We start from the raw sequence: 21,632 nt of genomic DNA on the forward strand, positions 1-21,632 counted from the left end.
TGTGCAGGTGGAGGAGGTTTTGCTCTGACACTCTGGTTCTCTGCCCCACTCTTGCAGTTTCCTTCTCACAACCGACTCAGGAAACAAGAAGCCGTCGATGACAACTTCTTCCCCATGAATCCGGTGTGTGTAGCCCCACCCGCCCGAGCTCTGTCCTACCTTATCTGAAGTTCTGCCAAGAGTTTTCTGTAAATGTAATTTTTTATTTTAAAACATTAATACCGGCCAGGCGCGGTGGCTCACACCTGTAATCCCAGCACTTTGAGAGGCTGAGGCAGGCGGATCACCTGAGGTCGGGAGTTCAAGACCAGCCTGACCAAAATGGAGAAACCCCGTCTCAATTAAAAATACAAAATTAGCTAGGCATGGTGGCGCACGCCTGTAATCCCAGCTACTCCAGAGGCTGAGACAGGAGAATGGCTTGAACCCGGGAGGCGGAGGTTGCTGTAAGCCAAGATTGTGCCACTGCACTCCAGCCTGGGCAACAACGGCAAAACTCTGTCTCAAACAAACAAACAAACATTAATACCTATAGCTTTATAGCTTCCTGTGCACCCACTAGCCAGCTCCCCACAATGTTCAACTTTTTTTTTTTTTTTGGCGGGGCGACAGAGTCTTGCTCTGTCACCCAGGCTGGAGTGCAGTGGCGCGATCTCGGCTCACTGCAACCTCTGCCTCCTGGGTTTAAGGATTCTCCTGTCTCAGACTCCCAAGTAGCTGGGATTACAAGCATGCACCACCACACCCAGCTAATTTTTTGTAGGGATGGGGTTTCACCATGTGGGCCAGGCTGGTCTTGAACTCCTGGTCTCAAGTGATCCGCCCACCTCAGCCTCCCAAAGTGCTGGGCTTACAGGCATGAGCCACTGTGCCCAGCCAGTGGTAATCTCTTATAACTACAGTACTTTTTTTTTTTTTTTTTTTTGAGACAGAATCTCTGTCAGCCAGGCTGGAGTGCAGTGGTGCAATCTTGGCTGACTGCAACCTCTGCCTCCCGGGTTCAAGCGATTCTCCTGCCTCAGCCTCCCAAGTTGCTGGATGACAGGCGCCCGCCACCACTCTTGGCTAATTTTTTTTGTTCTTTTTAGTAGAAACGAGGTTTTGCCATGTTGCCCAGGCTGATCTCAAACTTCTGACCTCAGGCGATCCACCTGCCTCGGCCTCCCAAACTGCTGGGATTACAGGCCTGAGCCACTGCATCCGGCGTATGGTACATTTTCAAAACCAGAGACTTTACACTGGCACCACGCATTTAACTAGGTTACAGAGGTCACTCAGATCTCACCAGTTTCTGCATAATTCGTTTCTCTTTTTCTCTTCCTCCTCCTTCTATTTCTATTTCCTTTTCTCCTTTTCCTTCTTTTCTCCTGCTCTTCCTCCTCTTCCACCTTCTTTTCCTCCTCCTTTTTCTTTGTCTATGGGTACAGTTCTGTAACATTTTATCGCCTGTATGTACGGCTTTATAGAACCACTGCCACAATCAAGACCCAGAACTGTCCTACCACCACATAGGAACTCCCTCATGCTTCCCCTTTATAATCGCTCTCCCACCCTAGCACCTGCTAATCTGTTCTACGTCTCTATCACTTTGTCACTTTGAGACTCTTGTATAAATGGAATCGTCCATCGCCTCACCTTCTGAGGGTGACCTTTTTCACTCAGCGCAATGCCTGTGAGATTCATTCAAATTGTTGTGTGTTATGATGATGGATACATTAGCCGGGTGTGGTGGCACACGCCCATAGTCCCAGCTACTCAGGAGGCTGAGGCAGGAGAATCGCTTGAACCCGGGAGGCGGAGGTTGCAGTGAGCCAAGATCACGCCACTGCACTCCAGCCTGGGTCACAGAGCGAGACTCCATCAAAAAAAAAAAAAAAAAAAAGAATTATCTAATGGATACAATGTATGTCACTGGGTTAATGGATACCTGAAAGCCCTAACTTCATCATTTTGGAATCTAGCCATGCAACAAAGTTACACTTGTACCCCATAAATGTATACAAATAAAAAATAATCAGCTTGGCATGGTGACTCACGGCTGTAATCCCAGCACTTGGGGAGGCTGAGGCGGGATTACAGGTGTGAGCCACCGTGCCCGGCCCATGCTTTCTATCTTAATAACTACAAAAATAATAACTTGCTGGATGGGTCCCTGTGCCCACCCTGTCCTGTCCTAGGTGAGGAGGATGGGAAGAAAGCCATTGTCCTGTCCTGGCACGGCTCTCAAAGAGCTGGAAATACTCACTGCACAGGAAACTCTAAGGATCAGCAGCTCTAGCGCATGCTACCCTTGGCAGCTGTGTGGTCTGTGAACAGAGAAGGACCAACCTGTGGTTAGTGGAGGAAGAGGAGGAATATTGTGTTGATAAGCTCATCCTCAGAGTTATAACAGAGGAGACAATAGTTATAAAATAAGAATGACATTTATGAAAAATAATAAGATTATTAACAAGAAACAGCAACAAATCTTGAAAACAAAATGTAACAACAAAATATAAATGTTGACTTTTTTTTTTTTTTTTTTTTTTTTGAGACTGAGTCTCGCTCTGTCGCCCAGGTTGGAGTGCAGTGGTGAGATCTCGGCTCACTGCAACCTCTGCCTCCCCCGTTCCAGCAATTCTCCTGCCTCAGCCTCCCAAGTAGCTGGGATTACAGGCATGCACCACCACACCCAGCTAATTTTTATATTTTTAGTAGAGATGGGGTTTCACCATATTGGCCAGGATGGTCTCGATCTCTTGACCTTGTGATCCACCCACCTCGGCCTCCCAAAGTGCTGGGATTACAGGCATGAGCCACCGCACCTGTCAACTGTTGACATTTTCCACCTGCACCAGAAAGACTGGCTACCACTTACGAGCAAATGGATGCCGTGGATAGAATGGAATTCCCCCCAAACTGGGTAAAATGTTGGAAACATATAAAATAAAATGTAAAAGAAATGTATTATAAATACAGGCTGGGTGTGGTGGCTCATGCCTGTAATCCTAGCACTTTGGGAAGCCAAGGTGGGCAGATCACTTGAGGTCAGGAGTTCGAGACCAGCCTGGCCAACATGGTGAAACCCCGTCTCTACTAACACACAAAAATTAGCTGGGCATGGTGGCGGGTGCCTGTAATCCCAGCTACTTGAGAGGCTGAGGCAGGAAAATCACTTGAACCTGAGAGGGAGGTTGCAGTGAGCTGAAATTATACCACTGCACTCCAGCCTGGGTGACAGAGTGAGACTCCCTCTCCAAAAAAAAAAAAGAAAAAAAAGAAAGAATGTATTATAAATACATATGACCAAGCACAGTGGCTAACACTTGTAGTCCTGGCACTTCAGGAGGCCAAGATGAGAGGATCACTTGAGTCCAAGAGTTCGAGACCAGGTTGGGCAATATGGTGGAATCCCGCTTCTACAAAAAATACAAAATTTAGCCAGGCATGATGGCACACACCTGTGGTCCCAGCTACTCAGGAGGCTGAGATGGGAGGATTGCTTTAGCCTGGGAGGTCGAGGCTGCAGTGAGCTGTGATGTAGCCACTGCACTCCAACCTGGGCGACAGAGTGAGACCCTGTCTCAAAATAAATAAATATAATAAATAAATACGTATATCCCAGTATTGGACTAAATGCTGGTCCAGAAGCACAAAATAGAAAGAATGGAGAGGAAGCGTGAATAAATATTATACAGGAAGCAATGTTTCTCCCTTCGTGTGGAGGAAGAGTTCCCCGCAGGTGAGAGTCACCTACTACCCAATCTGACTCTGAAGTTTTAAGTATTGATTCAAGTTATCAAAAATGTGTTAAGGGCTGGGCACGGTGGCTCAAGCCTGCAATCCCAGCACTTTGGGAGGCCGAGGTGGGTGGATCACTTGAGCTCAGGAGTTCAAGACCAGCCTGGCCAACATGGGTGAAACCCTGTCTCTACTAAAAGTACAAAAATTAGCTGGGCGTGGTGGCAGGCGCCTGTAATCCCAGCGACTCGGGAGGCTGAGGCAGGAGAATCGCTTGAACCCAGGAGGTGGAGGTTGCAGTGAGCCGAAATCTTGCCATTGCACTGCAGCCTGGGTGACAGAGCGAGACTCCGTCTCAAAAAAAAAAAAAAAAAAAAAAAGTATTAGGTGGCTTATTGTGCCCAGTTCTGTCCTCTGTCCCCAGTGAAAAGTACAGGAAGAAGAAAGCCACCATCCTGCCCTAGAGCAGATCCCAATAGAGCTGAGAGTGCAGGTTCCACAGAAAGCGGTTAAGGCTCAGCTGGTCCAACCCATCATTCCCTGGGCAGCTGTGGGATCTAGGATAGAGGACAGAGCTGAGCTTAGAGGGGAAGGAAGAGGAGGAAGATTGTTTTCTCCCGGCATCCAAACACAGCTTTTCAACCAGGGGGAGCACCACCCTCACTTCCCATCGCCCCATCCAGGGATATTTGAAAGGTATGAGAGTAGCGGCTTTTTTGTTTGTTTCACAATAATTAGGTCGTCAACAGGTGTTCAATGGGAAAGGAAGTATTAGTAATGTTGAGTTACGTGTTCCTATAATGGACAAGACAGTCTCACATGGTGAAGGACTATTGCACTTTAAACACCATTTGTGGCCACGCCCGGTGGCGCACACCTGTAATCCCAGCACTTTGGGAGGCTGAGGCAGGTGGATCACTTGAGGCCAGGAGTTCGAGACCAGCCTGGCCAATGTGGCGAAACCCTGTCTCTACTAAAAAAAAAAAAAAAAAAAAAAAAAAAAAAAAAAAAAAAATTAGCCGGATGGTGGCAGGTGCCTGTAGTTGCAGCTACTTGGGAGGCTGAGGCAGGAGAATCACTTGAACCTGGCAGGCGGAGGTTGCAATGAGCTGAGATCACACCACTGCACTCTGGCCTGGGCGACAGAGTGAGACTCTGTCTCAAAACAAACAAACAAACAAAAAAACAAAAAATACCATTTGTGCCCATGTGGAGAAACATGTGAAGTCTCCATGGTAGAGTGTGATGTTTAAAGAACCCCGTATGGATTGAATGCACAGCAGGGCAGCTACAGTTCACAAGGCTGCACTGGGTAATTGCAATTTGCTAAGAAGGTGGATCTTAAACAGAAAGGTCCATAAGCTAGATTGAGATAACCATTGTCACAATTAGTGAACTTTCTTCCTTAGTACACAATTAATTACTTAGTTAGTAGGAAAGTTCCCAGAAGGTGGATCTTAAACAGAAAAGTCCATTAGCTACATTGTGATAATCATGTCACAATTAGTGAAATTTCTTCCTTGGTACACAATTAATTATTTAGTAGGGAGGTTCCCAGAAGATGGATCTTAAACAGAAAGATTCATTAGCTACATTGTGATAATCATGTCACAATTAGTGAAATTTCTTCCTTGGTACACAATAAATTACTTAGTAGGAGGGTTCCCCACTCGCAGGTTTATGGGGGTATAAACCTGCGAGTTTGTTGATTAGATCTCAATAAATCTGGAGCAGAAGAGAATTCCGTATCTCTACAGCAGCCCATGAAAGAGAGAGGGGCTCTGTGTTTTAACTTGGATCTGTTACTGGAAAGGGGTCCCAGTCCAGACCCCAAGAGAGGGTTCTCAGATCTCACACAAGTAAGAACTCAGGGCGAGTACACAGAGTAAAGCAAAAGCAAGTTTATTAAGAAAGTCAAGGAATATGGCTGCTCCATAGGCAGAGCGGTCCAGAGGGCTGTCGGTCGGCTATTTTTATGGTTATTTCTTGATCGTATGCTGAACAAGGGGTGGACTGTTCATGAGTTTTCCAGGAAAGGGGAGGGGATTTTCCTGGAACTGAGAGTTCCTCCCTCGTTTAGCTTCTGGAAGTTGCCATGGCATCTGTAAGTTGTCTTGGTGCCAGTGGGAGTGTCTTTTAGCATGCAAATGCATTATAATTAGCAAATAATGTGCAGTGAGGATGACCAGAAGTCACTTCTGTTGCCATCTTGGATTTGGCAGGTTTTGGCTGGCTTCTTTATTGCATCTTTGTGTCTTTGGGTCTTTGTGACCTGTGTGTTGTGACCCGTCTCATCGTGTGACTTAGAAAGCCTTAACCCCCTGGGAATGCAGTCCAGCAGGTTGCAGCCTCAGTTTACCCGGCCCCAGTTCAAGATGGAGTCACTCTGGTTTGAAGGCCTCTGACAGATCCACCTGGAGACACCTTCCAGCTGTACCAGGCCTCCACCAGGAAAGCTCCCATGATAACCACAATTATGGCAGCCAGACCCAGTCGTATGAAGTTACCCAGGGTGTAGTTGCTCGATGTGGTATCTGGGGGAACTGAAAGAGAGAAGGGTCTCTGCACTGACCCTCAGAGGGTATCCCTCCTTCTCAAATGGCCCCACCAAATCTGACTATCATCACCCACTTAATGTTTTCGGGGTTTTTTTTGTGTTTTTTTTTTTGAGACGGAGTTTTGCTCTTGTTGACCAGGCTGGAGTGCAGTGGTGTAATCTCGGCTCACTGCAACCTCTGCCTCCCGGGTTCAAGCAATTCTCCTGCCTCAGCCTCCTAAGTAGCTGGGATTACAGGCGTGTGCCACCATGCCCGGCTAATTTTATATTTTTAGTAGAGACGGGGTTTCGCCATGTTGGTCAGGCTGGTCTTGAACTCCCGACCTCAGGTGACCCGCCCACCTCAGCCTCCCAAAGTGCTGGGATTACAGTGTAAGCCACAGCGCCTCGCCACCTACTTAATGTTTTCTAGCCGGTAGTCCACTGTGCTTTTATGTTTTAATTGAACTTTTTTTTTTCTTCAGATAGAGTTTCGCTTTTGTTGCCCAGGCTGGAGTGCAATGGCACAATCTCGGCTCACTGCAACCTCTGCCTCCTGGGTTCAAGTGATTCTCCTGCCTCAGCCTCCCGAGCAGCTAAGATTACGAGCATGCGCCACCACACCTGGCTAATTTTGTATTTTTAGTAGAGATGGGGTTTCTCCATGTTGGTCAGGCTGGTCTCGAACTCCTGACCTCAGGTAATCTGCCCGCCTCAGCCTCCCAAAGTGCTGGGATTACAGGTGTGAGCCACCATGCCTGGCCATAATTGAACTCTTTAAAGTTATAATCCCTGAAAACAACAGATGGAATCTTTGTTGTTGTTTTTGAGACAAAGTCTCGCTCTGTCGCTCAGGCTGGAGTGCAGAGACAAAATCTTGGCTCACTGCAACCTCCACCTCCTGGGTTCAAGCGATTCTCCTGCCTCAGCCTCCCGAATAGCTGGGATTACAGGCACCTGCCACCACACCCGGCTAATTTTTGTATTTTTAGTAGAGATGGGTTTTCGCCATGTTGGCCAAACTGGTTTCAAACTCCTGGCCTCAAGTGATTCGCCTGCCTCGGCCTCCCAAAGTGCTGGGATGACAGGCATGAGCCACCGCGCCCGAGCAAAATATAGAATCCTAATGAGTTGTAGTGGGAGTTCCTTTATCTTCTTTCCTTGATATTCACCCCACCTTAGCTCTCTTCCTTCGTTTATTTGCTCTTTATCCCATTTCCACCTTCCCACATTGCCTTTTCTCCTTCCCCATCCTTATGTTAAGGAAGAGTCTTAGGGGCAGCACAGACGGAAGACGGAAGGAGCGCCACAGAGCCCCGAATTCCGTGGCTGGATCGGCATCCTCGCAGCACACACTGCTATGCAGGCAGAGCACCTGAGAAAGTTGGAGTTGAGGCCGGGCACAGTGGCTCATGCCTGTAATCGCAGCACTGTGGGAGGCTAAGGTGGGAGGACTGCTTGAGGCCAGGAGTTCGAGAGCAGCCTGGGCAACATGGCAAAACCCCATGTCTACTAAAAATACAAAAAAATTAGCCGGGTGTGGTGGTGGGTGCCTGTAATCCCAGCTACTCAGGAGGCTGAGGCAAGAGAATCGCTTGACCTGGGCCTGGGGTTGGGGGGTGGAAGCTGCAGTGAGCTCAGATTGTGCCACTACACTCCAGCTTGGGCAATAGAGTGAGACTCCATCTCAAAGAAAACAAACAAACAAACAAACCAACAAAACCCTGGCCTCCAGATTTACAAGGAGGCTGATTTGAGTAGTAATAAAACTCTGATTGGCCAGGTGTGGTGGCTCACGCCTGTAATCCCAGCACTTTGGGAGGCCGAGGTGGGCAGATCACAAGGTCAGGAGTTTGAGACCAGCCTGGCCAATATGGTAAAACCCCATCTCTACTGAAAATACAAAAATTAGCCAGGCATGGTGGCACGCACGTAGTCCCAGCTACTCAGGAGGCTGAGGCAGAAGAATCGCTTGAACCTGGGAGGCAGAGGTTTCAGTGAGCCAAGATCACGCCACTGTACTCCAGCCTGGGCGACAGAGCAAGACTCCGTCTCAAACAAACAAACAAACAAAATAAAACTCTGGTCTGCTTACCTGGCTCAATGTGTATTAAACTCTTTTTTGCAATTCCTCTGTCTTGATGAATGGGCTTCATCCGGGCACCCAGCAAGAGGAACTCATTACAGCAGTTACAACAGATGAAAAATAATTTACAGAGCTGAGGAAGCAGAGTGCTAGCACCCAGTAAGGCAGGAAACAAGATACTTTCAGAAGAATTCTAGCAGTCAGTGCTAAAAGACATGGGTAGACATCGATCCATGGCACAGAAGCAGGAGGCTGTGCAAACACCATGTTCTGAGGATGAGATTATTTTTTTTTTAATTTGAAACTGGGTCTCACTATGTTGCCCAGGCTGGTTTCAAACTCCTGGGCTCAAGCAATTCTCCAGCCTCAGCCTCCCGAAGTGCTGGGATTACAGGCCTGAGTCACCGCGCATGACTGAGAAAGAATTGAGAGTGAAATCACTAACACCAAGAAAAACCAAAACATGCCAGGCACAGTGGTTCACACCTGCAATCCCAGCACTTTGGGAGGCCGAGGTGAGTGGATCACATGAGGCCAGGGGTTCGAGACCAGCCTGGTCAACATGGTGAGAACCCCGTCTCTACTAAAAATACAAACATTAGCCACGCGTGGTGGCAGGCACCTGTAATCCCAGCTACTCAGGTGGCTGAGGCAGAAGAATTGCTTAAACTCGGGAGGCAGAGGTTGCAGTGAGCTGAGATTGCACCACTGCACTCCAGCCTGGGCGACAGAGCGAGACTCTGTCTCAAAAACAAAATGAAACAAAACAAAACAAAAAACCAAAATGCTAAGCGATGCAAAGAATGGTGGAAGGAATCTGGTGCTGCTGGATTCATAATTTTCAAAAACAGCCTAGAAATTATCCAAGGATGTAGTACAACAAAAGGCAAAGGAGGGCCAGGCGCGGTGGCTCACGCCTGTAATCCCAGCACTTTGGGAGGCCGAGGCGGGCAGATCACCTGAGGTCAGGAGTTCAAGACCAGCCTTGTCAACATGGCAAAACCTTCATCGCTACTAAAAATAGAAAAATTAGCCGGATGGGTGGTGCAGGCCTGTAATCCTAGCTACTCGGGAGGCTGAGTCAGGAGAATCACTTGAACCTGGAAGCTGGAGGTTGCAGTGAGCCAAGATTGCACCATTGCACTCCATCCTGGCAACAGAGTGAGACTCCATTTCAAAAAAAAAAAAAAAAAAAGGCAAAGGAGTGGAAATTATTAAAGGGAAGTTTTTTGTTGTTTGTTTGTTTGTTTGTTTTGAGACGGAGTCTCACTCTATCGCCCAGGCTGGAGTGCAGTGGCAAGATCTTGGCTCACTGCAACCTCCGCCTCCCATGTTCAAGCAATTCTCCTGCTTCAGCCTCCCAAGTAGCTGAGTCTACAGGTGCATGCCATCATACCTGGCTAATTTTTTATTTTTAGTAGAGACGGAGTTTCACCATGTTGGCCAGGCTGGTCTCAAATCCTTGACCTCAGATGATCTGCCCACCTCGGCCTCCCAAAGTGCTGGGATGACAGGCATGAGCCACTGCGCCTGGCCGGAAAGGGAAGATTTTTTTAAGAGCGATGATATTGCAAGTAATGAAGAAATGAGATTCACAGAAGAACAAAACAATCTCTGATTAAAAACAACACACGCAGTTCCTCAAAATCATACATGCCCTTACCTGTCACCAACATCTCAAGCTGATCACTGGGTTCTGAGGCCCAGAAGGGAGACTTTGTCTGGTAGTACATGCAGCTGTAGTTCCCAGCATCGCCGGCTGTCACGTCCTCCAGAGAGAAGTCTATCTCGTTCCCTGCTGGACTCCGCCGCTGGATGGGCGATGACGTCCCTGCCTTCAGTAGAGCAAACATGATAGGCACAAACAATTGGTCTTGCTTCTGGCACTGCAGAGTCACCCTTCCACCTGCGGTCACTGTACCCCTTTGGTAGGTTTGGAGGAAAGGTTTAGATAAATGTCCTGTAAGAGAAGTCAGGCTCTGAGGTCCTGGGGAGAAGTCTGGAATCCCCCACTCACCCCTGTTCTCCTGGCTGGAGGCTCTCACGGAGTGTGGGAAATGAGAGATTCCTGATATCTTCTACCTTCCTCCACTTCCTACTCCGACCCCAGGACAGAGATTCTCCCTCCTACAAGACCTGTATAAGGCCGGGCATGGTGGCTCACACCTGTAATCCCAGCACTTTGGGAGGCCGAGGTGGGCGGATCACCTGAGGTCAGGAGTTCGAGACCAGCCTGCCCAACATGGCGAAACCCTGTCTCTACTAAAAATACAAAAATTAGCTGGGCGTGGTGGCAGGCACCTGTAATCCCAGCTGCTCAGGAGGCTGGAGCAGGAGAATCACTTGAGCCCAAGAGGCGGAAGTTGCAGTGAGCCGAGATGGCACCACTGCACTCTGGCCTGGGCGACAGAGTATAAAACCAAGATATGCAATTTCGTTCCTGTTCTCTCTCCCTCTCCCGCCACCCCCAACTACTCTAGAGGTGGGACCCCTTTTCTTCCTCTGTTCCTCCTCTTCCTCCCTCATCCCCTGTCCCCCGTATGTCATTGGCAGGCACCCTGTCTGCACCTGTCACCAACAGTAGAAGGACGTCGCTGCGCTGTGAAAGGATGTGGGGGGACGCTTTTCTGTAGTATTCACAGGTGTACTCTCCAGCATTTCTGACTTTTAGATTATTGAGGTGAAATTCGGCCGCGCCCTGTGTAGAATCAAGGGGCTTCGGGGACTCCAGAATAATTCCTCCCTTCCTGAGAACAAAGCTCACACCTCTGGCAGGAGTCCAACATCGCAGTGTCACATTGCTGTTGGCAGGGACCACCGAGCTGGGCCAGGCACTGAGGGACGGCTTGGGCAGTGACCCTGGAAGGAAGCAGAGCCCAGTGCTGGACCCAACGCCCTCCTCCCCTGCTCTCAGGAAGCCCTTTTTAAAATTTATTATTATTATTATTTTGAGATGGAGTCTCCCTCTGTTGCCCAGGCTAGAGTGCAGGGATGCAATCTCAGCTCACTGCAACCTCTGTCTCCCGGGTTAAAGTGATTCTCCTGCCTTAGCCTCCCGAGCAGCTGGGATTACAGGCACGCACCACCACACCTGGCTAATTTTGTATTTTCGTAGAGACAAATTTCCACCATGTTGGCCAGGCTGGTCTCAAACTCCTGACCTCAGGTGATCCACCCACTTTGGCCTCCCAAAGTCCTGGGATTATAGGCGTGAACCCCTGCGCCCAACCAGGAAGCCCATTTTAAGAAGGGAAAGGGGCCGGGCGTGGTGACTCACGCCTGTAATCCCAGTACTTTGGGAGGCCGAGGTGGGCAGATCACAAGGTCATGCGATCGAGACCATCCTGGCCAACATGGTGAAACTCCGTCTCTACCAAAAATACAAAAATTAGCTGGGCATGGTGGCAAGCACCTGTAGTCCCAGCTACTCGGGAGGCTGAGACAGGAGAATCACTTGAACCCAGGAGGCGGAGTTTGCTGTAAGCCGAGATTGCACCACCGCACTCCAGCCTGGTGAAAGAGTGAGAATCCGTCAAAAAGAAAAAAGAAAAAGAAAAAGAAAAAGAAAAAGAAGGGGAAGGGGAAGGGAACAGCAGGGAATTTGGGATGACAGGCCAAGGAGGGTGTAGTTGAGGAAACACTCACCATCTCCCCTTGGGTCTCCTTGGCCCACGCACAGTCCTGCAAGACAATCCTCTATGAGCCAGAAGCCCCTGCCTGGAGCCACGTCACCCCCTGCCCTGACCCCTGGAGATCGTCCCAGAGTCTCCTGCTGAGAATAGACCCTTAGAGGTCATACGCTCAGGAGTTCTCATTCTCCCCACACCACTGGACTGTGGCTTCCGCTCGACTTCCAGCTCCTCCGTCCTTTCCCAGAGATTCTCCTTGACCATCCTGTGTGGCTCTCACCTCCCCCGCTCCAGGCCTTTCCCACAAATCCTTCCATTCTCACCTTCTGTTTCAAAACGCACTCATTCTTACCATTTTTCTTTCTTTCTTTCTTCCTTCCTTCCTTCTTTCTCTCTCTCTCTCTTCCTTTCTTTCTTCCTTCCTTCCTTCCTTTCTTTCTCTCTCTCTTTCTTTCTTCCTTTCTTTCTTTTATTCCAGAGACAGAGTCTCGCTCTGTCGCCCAGGCTGGAGTAGAGTGATGCAATCTCGGCTCACTGCAACCTCCGCCTCCCGGGTTCAAGTGATTCTCCTGCCTCAGCCTCCCAAATAGCTGGGATTACGGGCATGCACCAGGATGCCCGGCTGAGTTTTGTATTATTAGTAGAGACAGGGTTTCACCATGTTGGCCAGGCTGGTCTTGAACTCCTGACCTCAGGTGATCCACCCACCTCGGCCTCCCAAAGTGCCGGGATTACAGGCATGAGCTTTGCGCCTGGCCTCTTCTTTTTATTTTTTATTTTTTAATTTTATTATTGTGTTTTGAGACAGGGTCTCTCTCTTTTGCCCAGGTTGGAGTGCAGTGGCTCCATCATGGCTCAATGTAGCCTCCCGGGCTCAAGTGATCCTCCCACCTCAGCCTCCCGAGTAGCTGGGATCACAGGTGTGCACCACCACACCCGGCTAATATTTTAGTCTTTTGCAGAGACAGAGTCTCCCTATGTTGCCCAGGCTCATGATCTCTTTTAATCCCTTAATGACTCCAAACAGGACAAAATTTATTGTTTGGTGTCCTGTAACAAGCCTCAAAACATCCAAATGGTCTTTCCAGAAAGGGGAAAGCATACATTCCTCCCTGTTCCACACACAGCTGCATTTGCTCTTCTTCCTTTTTAATTTTTTTTTTTGATAGAAACAGGGCCGGGTTGGTTAAGAACTCTTGACCATGCTGGGCGTGGTGGCTCACGCCTGTAATCCCAGCACTTTCGGAGGCCGAGGCGGGTGGATCACGAGGTCAGGAGTTCAAGACCAGCCTGGCCAACATGGTGAAACCCCGTCTCTACTAAAAATACAAAAATTAGCCAGGCGTGGTGATGGGCGCCTGTAATCCCAGCTACTCAGGAGCCTGAGGCAGAGAATCGCTTGAACCCAGGAGGCAGAGGTTGCAATGAGCTGAGATAGCACCACTGCACTCCATCCTGGCGACAGCACGAGACTCAGTCTCAGGAAAGAAAAAAAAAAAAAGAGAAAGAAAAGAAAAAACATAATATCAAGCCTGTTTATGAACATTATCATAATAACGAGATTGATCTAACTCAAAGAAAGTTAGCCCTGTGTCTCTGAGAGATTTCCTCTTTTTCCCCTGTATGAACAGTTTTATGTCTCAGCAGGAAAAAGGGGAAGTTACCAGGCGTTTGTGCTACTATTGCATCCATGAGCCAATCCATAAACTGACACTTCAAGTTTTGCAAAAGGAAATTGTGAACACCCGAAAGGTTCAAACAACGTAAGTGTCCATCCATGGAAGAATGCATAAACACAGTGTGCTCTATACATTCAATGGGATTTTTTTTCTTTTTCTTCGGTTTTTTTTTTTTTTTTTTTTGAGACATAGTTTCATTCTTGTTGCCCAGGCTGGAGTGCAGTGGCACGATCTCAGCTCACTGCAACCTCTGCCTCATGGATTCAAGTGATTCTTGTGCCTCAGCCTCCCAAGTAGCTGGGATTACAGGCACGTGCCACCAAGCCCAGCTAATTTTGTATTTTTTAGTAGACACAGGGTTTCACCATGTTGGTCAGGCTGGTGTCGAACTCCCCATCTCAGGTGATCCGCCCACCCCAGCCTCCCAAAGTGCTTTTTTCTTTTTCTTTTCTTTTTTTTTTGAGACAGGGTCTTGCTCTGCCACCCAGGCTGGAGTGCAATGATGTGATCCTAGTTCACTCCAGCATCAACTCCCTGGGCTCAAGTGATCCTCCCACCTCTGCCTCCCGAGTAGCTGGCACTACAGGTGCACACCACCATGCCCAGCTCATTTTGTTTTTTTGTTTTGTTTTGTTTTGTTTTTTATATTTATTTATTTATTTATTTTGATATGGAGTTTTGATCTTGTTGCCCAGACTGGACTGCAATGGCACGATCTCGGCTCACTGCAACCTCTGCCTCTCGGGTTCAAGTGATTCTCCTGCCTCAGCCTCCCAAGTAGCTGGGATTACAGGCGCGCGCCACCACGCCCGGCTAATTCTTGTATTTTTAGTAGAGATGGGGTTTCACCCTATGGGCCAGGCTGTTCTCGAACTCCTTATATCAGGTCATTGCAAAAAAAGTGCTGGGATTACAGGCGTGAGCCACCATGCCCAGCCTCATTTTTGTATTTTTTGTAGAGACAGGGTTTCACCATGTTGCCCAGGCTAGTCTCGAACTCCTGGGCTGAAACGATCTGCCTGCCTCAGACTCTCAAAGTGCTGGGATTACAGGTGTGAGACACTGTGCTCGGCCTACAGTGGGATTTTAGCCATAAAAAAGAAAGGAAATCTGACATATCCTACAATATAGATGTACCTCGAGGATATTATGCTGAGTAAAATAAGTCAGACACAAAAGAACAAGTATTATGATTCCACTATACATCCTAGAATAAGCAAATTCATAGAGATAAAAATTAGAATGGGCTGGACACGGTGGCTCACGCCTGTAATCCCAGCACTTTGGGAGGGCGAGACAGGCAGATCACAAAGTCAGGAGATCGAGACTAGCCTGGCCAACATGGTGAAATCTTGTCTCTACTAAAAAAAAAAAAAAAACTTAGCCAGGCATGGTGGTGAGCACCAGTGATCCCAGCTACTCGGGAGGCTGAGGCAGGAGCATCGCTTGAACCCAGGAGGCGGAGGTTGCAGTGAGCTGAGATTAGGCCACTGTACTCCAGCCTGGGTGATGAAGCAAGACTCCATCTCGGAAAAAAAAAAAAAAGAAATTAGAATGGAGGTTACCAGGGGCTGGGAGGACCATGGCGAATGAGGAGTTATTGGTTAGAGGGTATAGAGTTCATATTGGGAATTGTGATTGTTACTTTTATTTATCAGCTAGACCGGGCCACAGGATGACGGGATATCTGGTGAAACATTATTTCTGGGTGTGTCTGTGAGGGTGTTTTTAGAGAGATCAGCATTTGAATCTAATGCTGAGTCGGGCAGGTTGGCCTTCCTAATGGAGGTGGGCATTCTGCTGAGGGCCAGGATGGGAGAAAAAGGTAGAAGAGCCACCATGGTGGTTCACGCCTGTAATCCCAGCACTTTGGGAGGCCAAGGCAGAAGGGCTGCTTGAGGCCAGGAGTTCGAGACCAGCCTGAGTAACATAGTGAGATCCCGTCTCTACAAAAAATTTAAAAATTACACGGGGCACTGTGGCTCACGCCTGTAATCCCAGCACTTTGGGAGGCCAAGGCAGAAGGGCTGCTTGAGGCCAGGAGTTCGAGACCAGCCTGAGTAACATAGTGAGATCCCATCTCTACAAAAAATTTAAAAATTACATGGGGCACTGTGGCTCACGCCTGTAATCCCAGCACTTTGGGAGGCCAAGGCAGAAGGGCTGCTTGAGGCCAGGAGGTCGAGACCAGCCTGAGTAACATAGTGAGATGCCGTCTCTACAAAAAATTTAAAAATTACACGGGGCACTGTGGCTCACGCCTGTAATCCCAGCACTTTGGGAGGCCAAGGCAGAAGGGCTGCTTGAGGCCAGGAGTTCGAGACCAGCCTGAGTAACATAGTGAGATCCCGTCTCTACAAAAAATTTAAAAATTACATGGGGCACTATGGCTCACGCCTGTAATCCCAGCACTTTGGGAGGCCAAGGCAGAAGGGCTGCTTGAGGCCAGGAGTTCGAGACCAGCCTGAGTAACATAGTGAGATCCCGTCTCTACAAAAAATTTAAAAACTACACGGGGCACTGTGGCTCACGCCTGTAATCCCAACACTTTGGGAGGCCAAGGCAGAAGGGCTGCTTGAGGCCAGGAGTTCGAGACCAGCCTGAGTAACATAGTGAGATCCCGTCTCTACAAAAAAATTAAAAATTACACGGGGTACTGTGGCTCACGCCTGTAATCTCAGCACTTTGGGAGGCCAAGGCAGAAGGGCTGCTTGAGGCCAGGAGTTCGAGACCAGCCTGAGTAACATAGTGAGATCCCGTCTCTACAAAAAATTTAAAAATTACACGGGGCAGTGTGGCTCACGCCTGTAATCCCAGCACTTTGGGAGGCTGAGGCTGAGGCGGGCAGATCACCTGAGGTGATCACCTGAGGGAGCTCAAGACCAGCCTGGCCAACATGATGAAACCCCGTCTTTACTAAAAAGTACAAAAAATCAGCCAGGTGTGTGGGGGGCACCTGTAATCCCAACTACCCGGGAGGCTGAGGCAGGAGAATTGCTTGAGCCCGGGAGGTGGAGGCTGCAGTGAGCTGTGGTCATATCACTGCACTCCAGCCTGGGTACAGAGTGAGACCTTGTCTCAAAAAAAGGAGAGGGAAGGAAGGAAGGAAGGAAAGAAGGAAGGGAAAGAGAGACAGGAAGGAAGGAATGAAGGAGAAAGAGAAAGAAGGAAAAAGAAAAAGAAAGAAAGAAAGGGAAAAGCAAGCAGGGGCTCACCCCTGTAATACCAGCACTTTGGGAGGCCAAGGCGGAGGATCACGAGGTCAGGAGATTGAGACCATCCTGGCTAACACGGTGAAACCTACGAAAAATACAAAAGTTAGCCGGGCATGGTGGCAGGCGCCTGTAGTCCCAGCTACTTGGGAGGCTGAGGCAGGAGAATGGCATGAACCTGGGAGGCGGAGCTTGCAGTGAGCTGAGATCGTGCCAACTGCACTCCCACCTGGGGGACAGAGCGAGACTCCATAAAAAAAAAAAAAAAAAAGAAATAAAGAAAGAGAGAGAGGAAGGAAGGAAGGAAGGAAGGAAGGAAGGAAGGAAGGAGGGAAGGAGAAAAAGAAAGAAAGAAAGAAGGAAAGAAGGAAAGAAAAGAAAGAAAAGAAAGAAAGAAAGAAAGGAGAGGTTTTAGTATAGATAGTGGTGATGGTTACAAAACAGCCTCAATTTACTTTATAGTTATCTATTTGACACTAAATTTTTATTTATGGTATTAAGGTTTCTGGGCCAGGCGCAGTGGCTCAGGTCTGTAATCCCAGCACTTTGAGAAGCTGAGGTGGGAAGATCACCTGAGGTCGGGAGTTCGAGACCAGCCTGGCCAACATGGTGAAACTCTGTCTCTACTAAAAATACAAAAATTAACCAGGCATGGTGGCGCACCCCTGTAATCCAGTTACTCAGGAGGCTGAAGCAGGAGGATCGCTTGAACCCAGGAGCCGGATGTTGTGGTGAGCCAAGATCACGCCATTGCACTCCAGCCTGGGCAACAAGAGCAAAACCCTGTCTCAAAAAAAAATAAAATTAAATTAAATAAGGTTTCTATTCTGAATATTTTTACTTACATACAAAAAGTCAGAGTTGATCCTGAGAAAAGGGGTAAGCCAATGAAGCCAGGTGGTGGAGGCATTCAGCAAAACTCACAAAGTTGAAACTAGAGGAGTTGAAGTTTGCAGAGCACTCGTTTCCAGGGAATGTCTGCAGTGCACTCAGCAGGACGTCTCACTCCTCCCGTGTGCTCAGTAAGCCAAAGTTGATGTTATTATTTCCATCCCCAGCCCAACTATCCCACCAGTTCCCTGATTTTCTGCAGTCCCAGTGGATAGCCCTGTGAGACTTACTGAAACAGAGGAGGGAAAGCAGCTTAGGGATCATGATGGCTCCTCAGCCCTCCCAGAGTCCGTCTTGGGTTCTGCAGTCCACAGATGGGAGAAGAGCTGGAGTCGTCGCTGCCTCTCTCCCACCCCAGAGTGTGGGCAGTAACAGCCTTTCCTAGCCTTTCAGTTTCCCCTCCCATACCCACATTCAGGAAACATGTTGATGTTGCTGATTGCAACATGCTTCTTACACACACCAGTGTTCGAGCACTTGACTCACAGGAAATGCTCCTCTGTATCAGGCAGATTTCAGGCATCAAACAGGTAACCCCAAAAATGCTTCAGACTTGGCCCTGAAGGGTTCGTATTGAAGAGATGAAAGCACTTCACTCATTTTTTTTTTTTTTTTGAGATGGTGTCTGGTTCTGTTACCCAGGCTGGAGTCCAGTGGCACGATCTCAGCTCATTGCAACTTCAGCTTCCTGGGTTCAAGCAATTCTTCAGCCTCAGCCTCCCAAGTAGCTGGGATTATAGGCGCATGCCACCATGCCCAGCTAATGTTTGTATTTTTAGTTAAGATGAGGTTTCACAAGTTAGCCGGGCTAGTCTTGAACTCCTGGCCTCAAGTGATCCACCTGCCTCAGCCTCCCAAACTGCTGGGATTACAGTCATGAGCCACTGCGCCAGGCCTTCATCACCATTTTTTTTTTTGAGATGGACTTCCACTCTTTCGCCCAGGCTGGAGTGAAGTGGCATAATCTCATCTCACTGCAACCTCCACCCCCCAGGTTCAAGCGGTTCTCCTGCCTCAGCCTCCCAAGTAGCTGGGATTACAGGAGCCCTTCAACACGCCCAGTTAATTTTTGTATTTTTTAGTAGAGATGAGGTTTCACCATGTTGGCCAGGCTGGTCTCAAACTCCTGACCTCAAGTGATCCACCCACCTCAGCCTCCCAAAGTGCTGGGATTACAGGCATGAGCCACTGTGCCCAGCCAGTCATGAGCTCATTTTTTAAGTTCAGAATATTTCAGTACATATCTATCTTTATCAAATAAGAACCATTTTAAAAATAATATAAGCACCATAGCACTGTCACATCAGGAAAGTTAAGAGTACTTCCTTGATACCAGCTAATACCCATTCAGTATTCAAATTTCCCTGATTGTCTCAAATATGTCACTTCTATCAGGTTTTTAAAGAATAAATCAGGATCCAATAAAAGTCTGCAGATTGCATTTGATAATTATGTTAATTTAGCCTGGCACAGTGGCTCACGCCTGCAATCCCAACACTTTGGGAGACCGAGGTAGGTAGATAACCTGAGGTCAGGAGTTCGAGACCAGCCTGGCCAACCATGGTGAAACTTCATCTCTACTAAAAATACAAAAATTAGCTGGGCGTGGTGGTACACACCTGTAATCCCAGCTACTCGGGAGGCTGAGGCAGGAGAACTGCTTGAACCTGGGAGGCAAAGTTGCAGCGAGCCGAGATCGCACCATTGCACTCCAGCCTGGGCAACAGAGTGAGACTCAGTCTCAAAAAAAAAAAAAAAATGTTAATTTGAATCAGACAAAATTTTTTACTTTTTTGTTAAAATAAGAAATCAAGCAAGTTAGTTTTTAACCATGTTTTTTTTCATCATGCATTTGGAAGAAGAGCAAAATGCCCCCAAGTCTTGTTTTTGTTTTTGGATTTTTTGTCTTGATAGCACCTACTCTTCTTACTGTTTTGGAACATAGAAAAGTCAACAAGGCAACAAATTATAAGGAGTAAAACCAACTATAATTACAGGTGTTTCTTTGAAAGTTATCTTCACAAGATGTGGCAATAATTTTTAAAGGCTTGGGACTCTTACAAGACCCTTTTGTTCAAATAACAGTTTTGTGTATGAATTTATTTCAACAGAGAACAATTTAGTAACAGTTGTGAATATTCATTTAATTCTCCATATTGTACCAGAAAACAAGATTGATATTCTTGGGAATCTTCTTAATTCAATACTTTATCAAATCAGATTCCTTAAATTAGTGTTGTGACTCAGAAAAAATCTTTCTCCTTATGCAGTATCAGGAAAAAGAGGACATCTCCTATATCTCTTCTTAACATCTCTTTTGCTAACAATGAAGATGCATATTTTAAAACTAGGCTCTGGAATTTTATCAGTCAACAGGAAAGGCCTGGTAAAGTTCCATTCTGCTTAGAAATGAAGAAAAGAGACCCTGATTCAAAAAACAAAAAAAGAAAGAATAAAGAATAGCTTAGGGCCAGGCAAGGTGGATCACACCTGTAATCCTAAGATTTTGGGAGGTGAGGTAGGTGGATGGCTTGATCCCAGGAGTTCAACATCAGCCTGGACAACATGGCCTAACCCCATCTCTACAAAAAATACAAAAATTAGCCAAGTGTGGTGGTGCACACCTGTAATCCCAGCTACTCAGGAGGCTGAGGTGGAAGAATCGCTTGAACCTGGGAGGGGGAGGTTGCAGTGAGCTGAGATCGCACCATTGCACTCCAGCCTGGGCAACAAGAGTGAAACTCCATCTCAAATAATAATAATAATAATAATAATAATAATATAAATAAATAATCATTCACTTTGTTAGGTGTTTATCACACCTAACCTTAAGAATATGTTACCAAAATAAAAAGTCTTACAGATGAAATCATACTATATCTGAGGTTTACTTTAAAATACTCCAGAAGAAATTTAAAATAGACTTGGGTGAGGGGACTTATCTATAGTTATCTGCACATAATCTACATGATTATCTCAAAGCCATCCTTTTGCTGTTGAGAATTCTGAATTTTAGCTGGGCCCATTGCCACCCAGGTAAAAAACTACATTCTTCAACGTCACTTACAGGTAGATGTAGCCGTAAGTCTTCATCTAGGACAATGACATATAAGCATAAATATTGCAGACAGCTTCCAAAAGATTCTTTAATGAAATACGCTTTCTTTCCTTCACTTAACTGCCTAAAATGTGGATGTGATGACTGATACTCTAGCGTCATCTTGAACCATGAAGATGAGATGACGTTCAAGATGGCGGAGGGTGAACCAGAAGTAACTTAGGTCCATAATGCTTTTTGGAGTCATTGTGCCAGCCTTGGACTGCTCCCTTCAGATTTATTCTACATAGGGGAGAAATCAATTGGTATTAGTTTTAAGTCATCATTATTTAGTTCTCTTTTGGGTTTAAGTTATCAATTACTGTGTTAACAAACCACCCCAAAACTGAGTAACTTAGAGCAACAATCTTGTGTGTTTTTTTTTTTTTTTAATCATTCCTGATCTGCTGAGATGACTAGGCTCAGTTGAGCGGTTCTTCAGCTCAATGTGATGTCTTCCTGGGCTTCAGTCATCAGGGTGGCTCAACTGAGCTGGAATCTCCAAGATGGCGCTTGCAAATGGCTGGCTGTTGATGCTGGATGTTGATTGAGAGCTTGGCTAGGACTGTTGAATGATGTACCTGCACATGGCCTCTCCATTTGATTCAGACTTCTTGGAGGATAGCATCTGGGTTTCAAGAGGGGATGTCACAAGAGAGCTTTCTAAAATAGAGAAGGTGGCTGGGCACGGTGGCTCACGCCTCTAATCCCAGCACTTTGGGAGGCCGAGGTGGGTGGATCACTTGAGGTCAGGAGTTCAACATCAGCCTGGCCAACATGGT

The 21,632-nt window shown here is 47.4% G+C and overlaps 1 protein-coding gene across 1 annotated transcript; it reads right to left on the reverse strand.

The window, feature by feature from the left end:
* Positions 1-5,695: 5,695 nt before the first annotated feature.
* TARM1 (T cell-interacting, activating receptor on myeloid cells 1) lies at positions 5,696-18,069 on the reverse strand. Its single transcript, XM_054462976.2, is given in 6 exon segments — positions 5,696-6,125; positions 6,127-6,263; positions 10,006-10,302; positions 10,911-11,201; positions 11,988-12,023; positions 17,984-18,069. Coding segments are annotated over 6 exon segments (819 nt in total). The 5' UTR covers positions 18,018-18,069; the 3' UTR covers positions 5,696-6,101.
* Between the last annotated feature and the right edge of the window lie 3,563 nt (positions 18,070-21,632).

Source organism: Pongo pygmaeus, chromosome 20 (assembly GCF_028885625.2).
Source record: "Pongo pygmaeus isolate AG05252 chromosome 20, NHGRI_mPonPyg2-v2.0_pri, whole genome shotgun sequence".
Taxonomy (NCBI): Eukaryota; Metazoa; Chordata; class Mammalia; order Primates; family Hominidae; genus Pongo; species Pongo pygmaeus.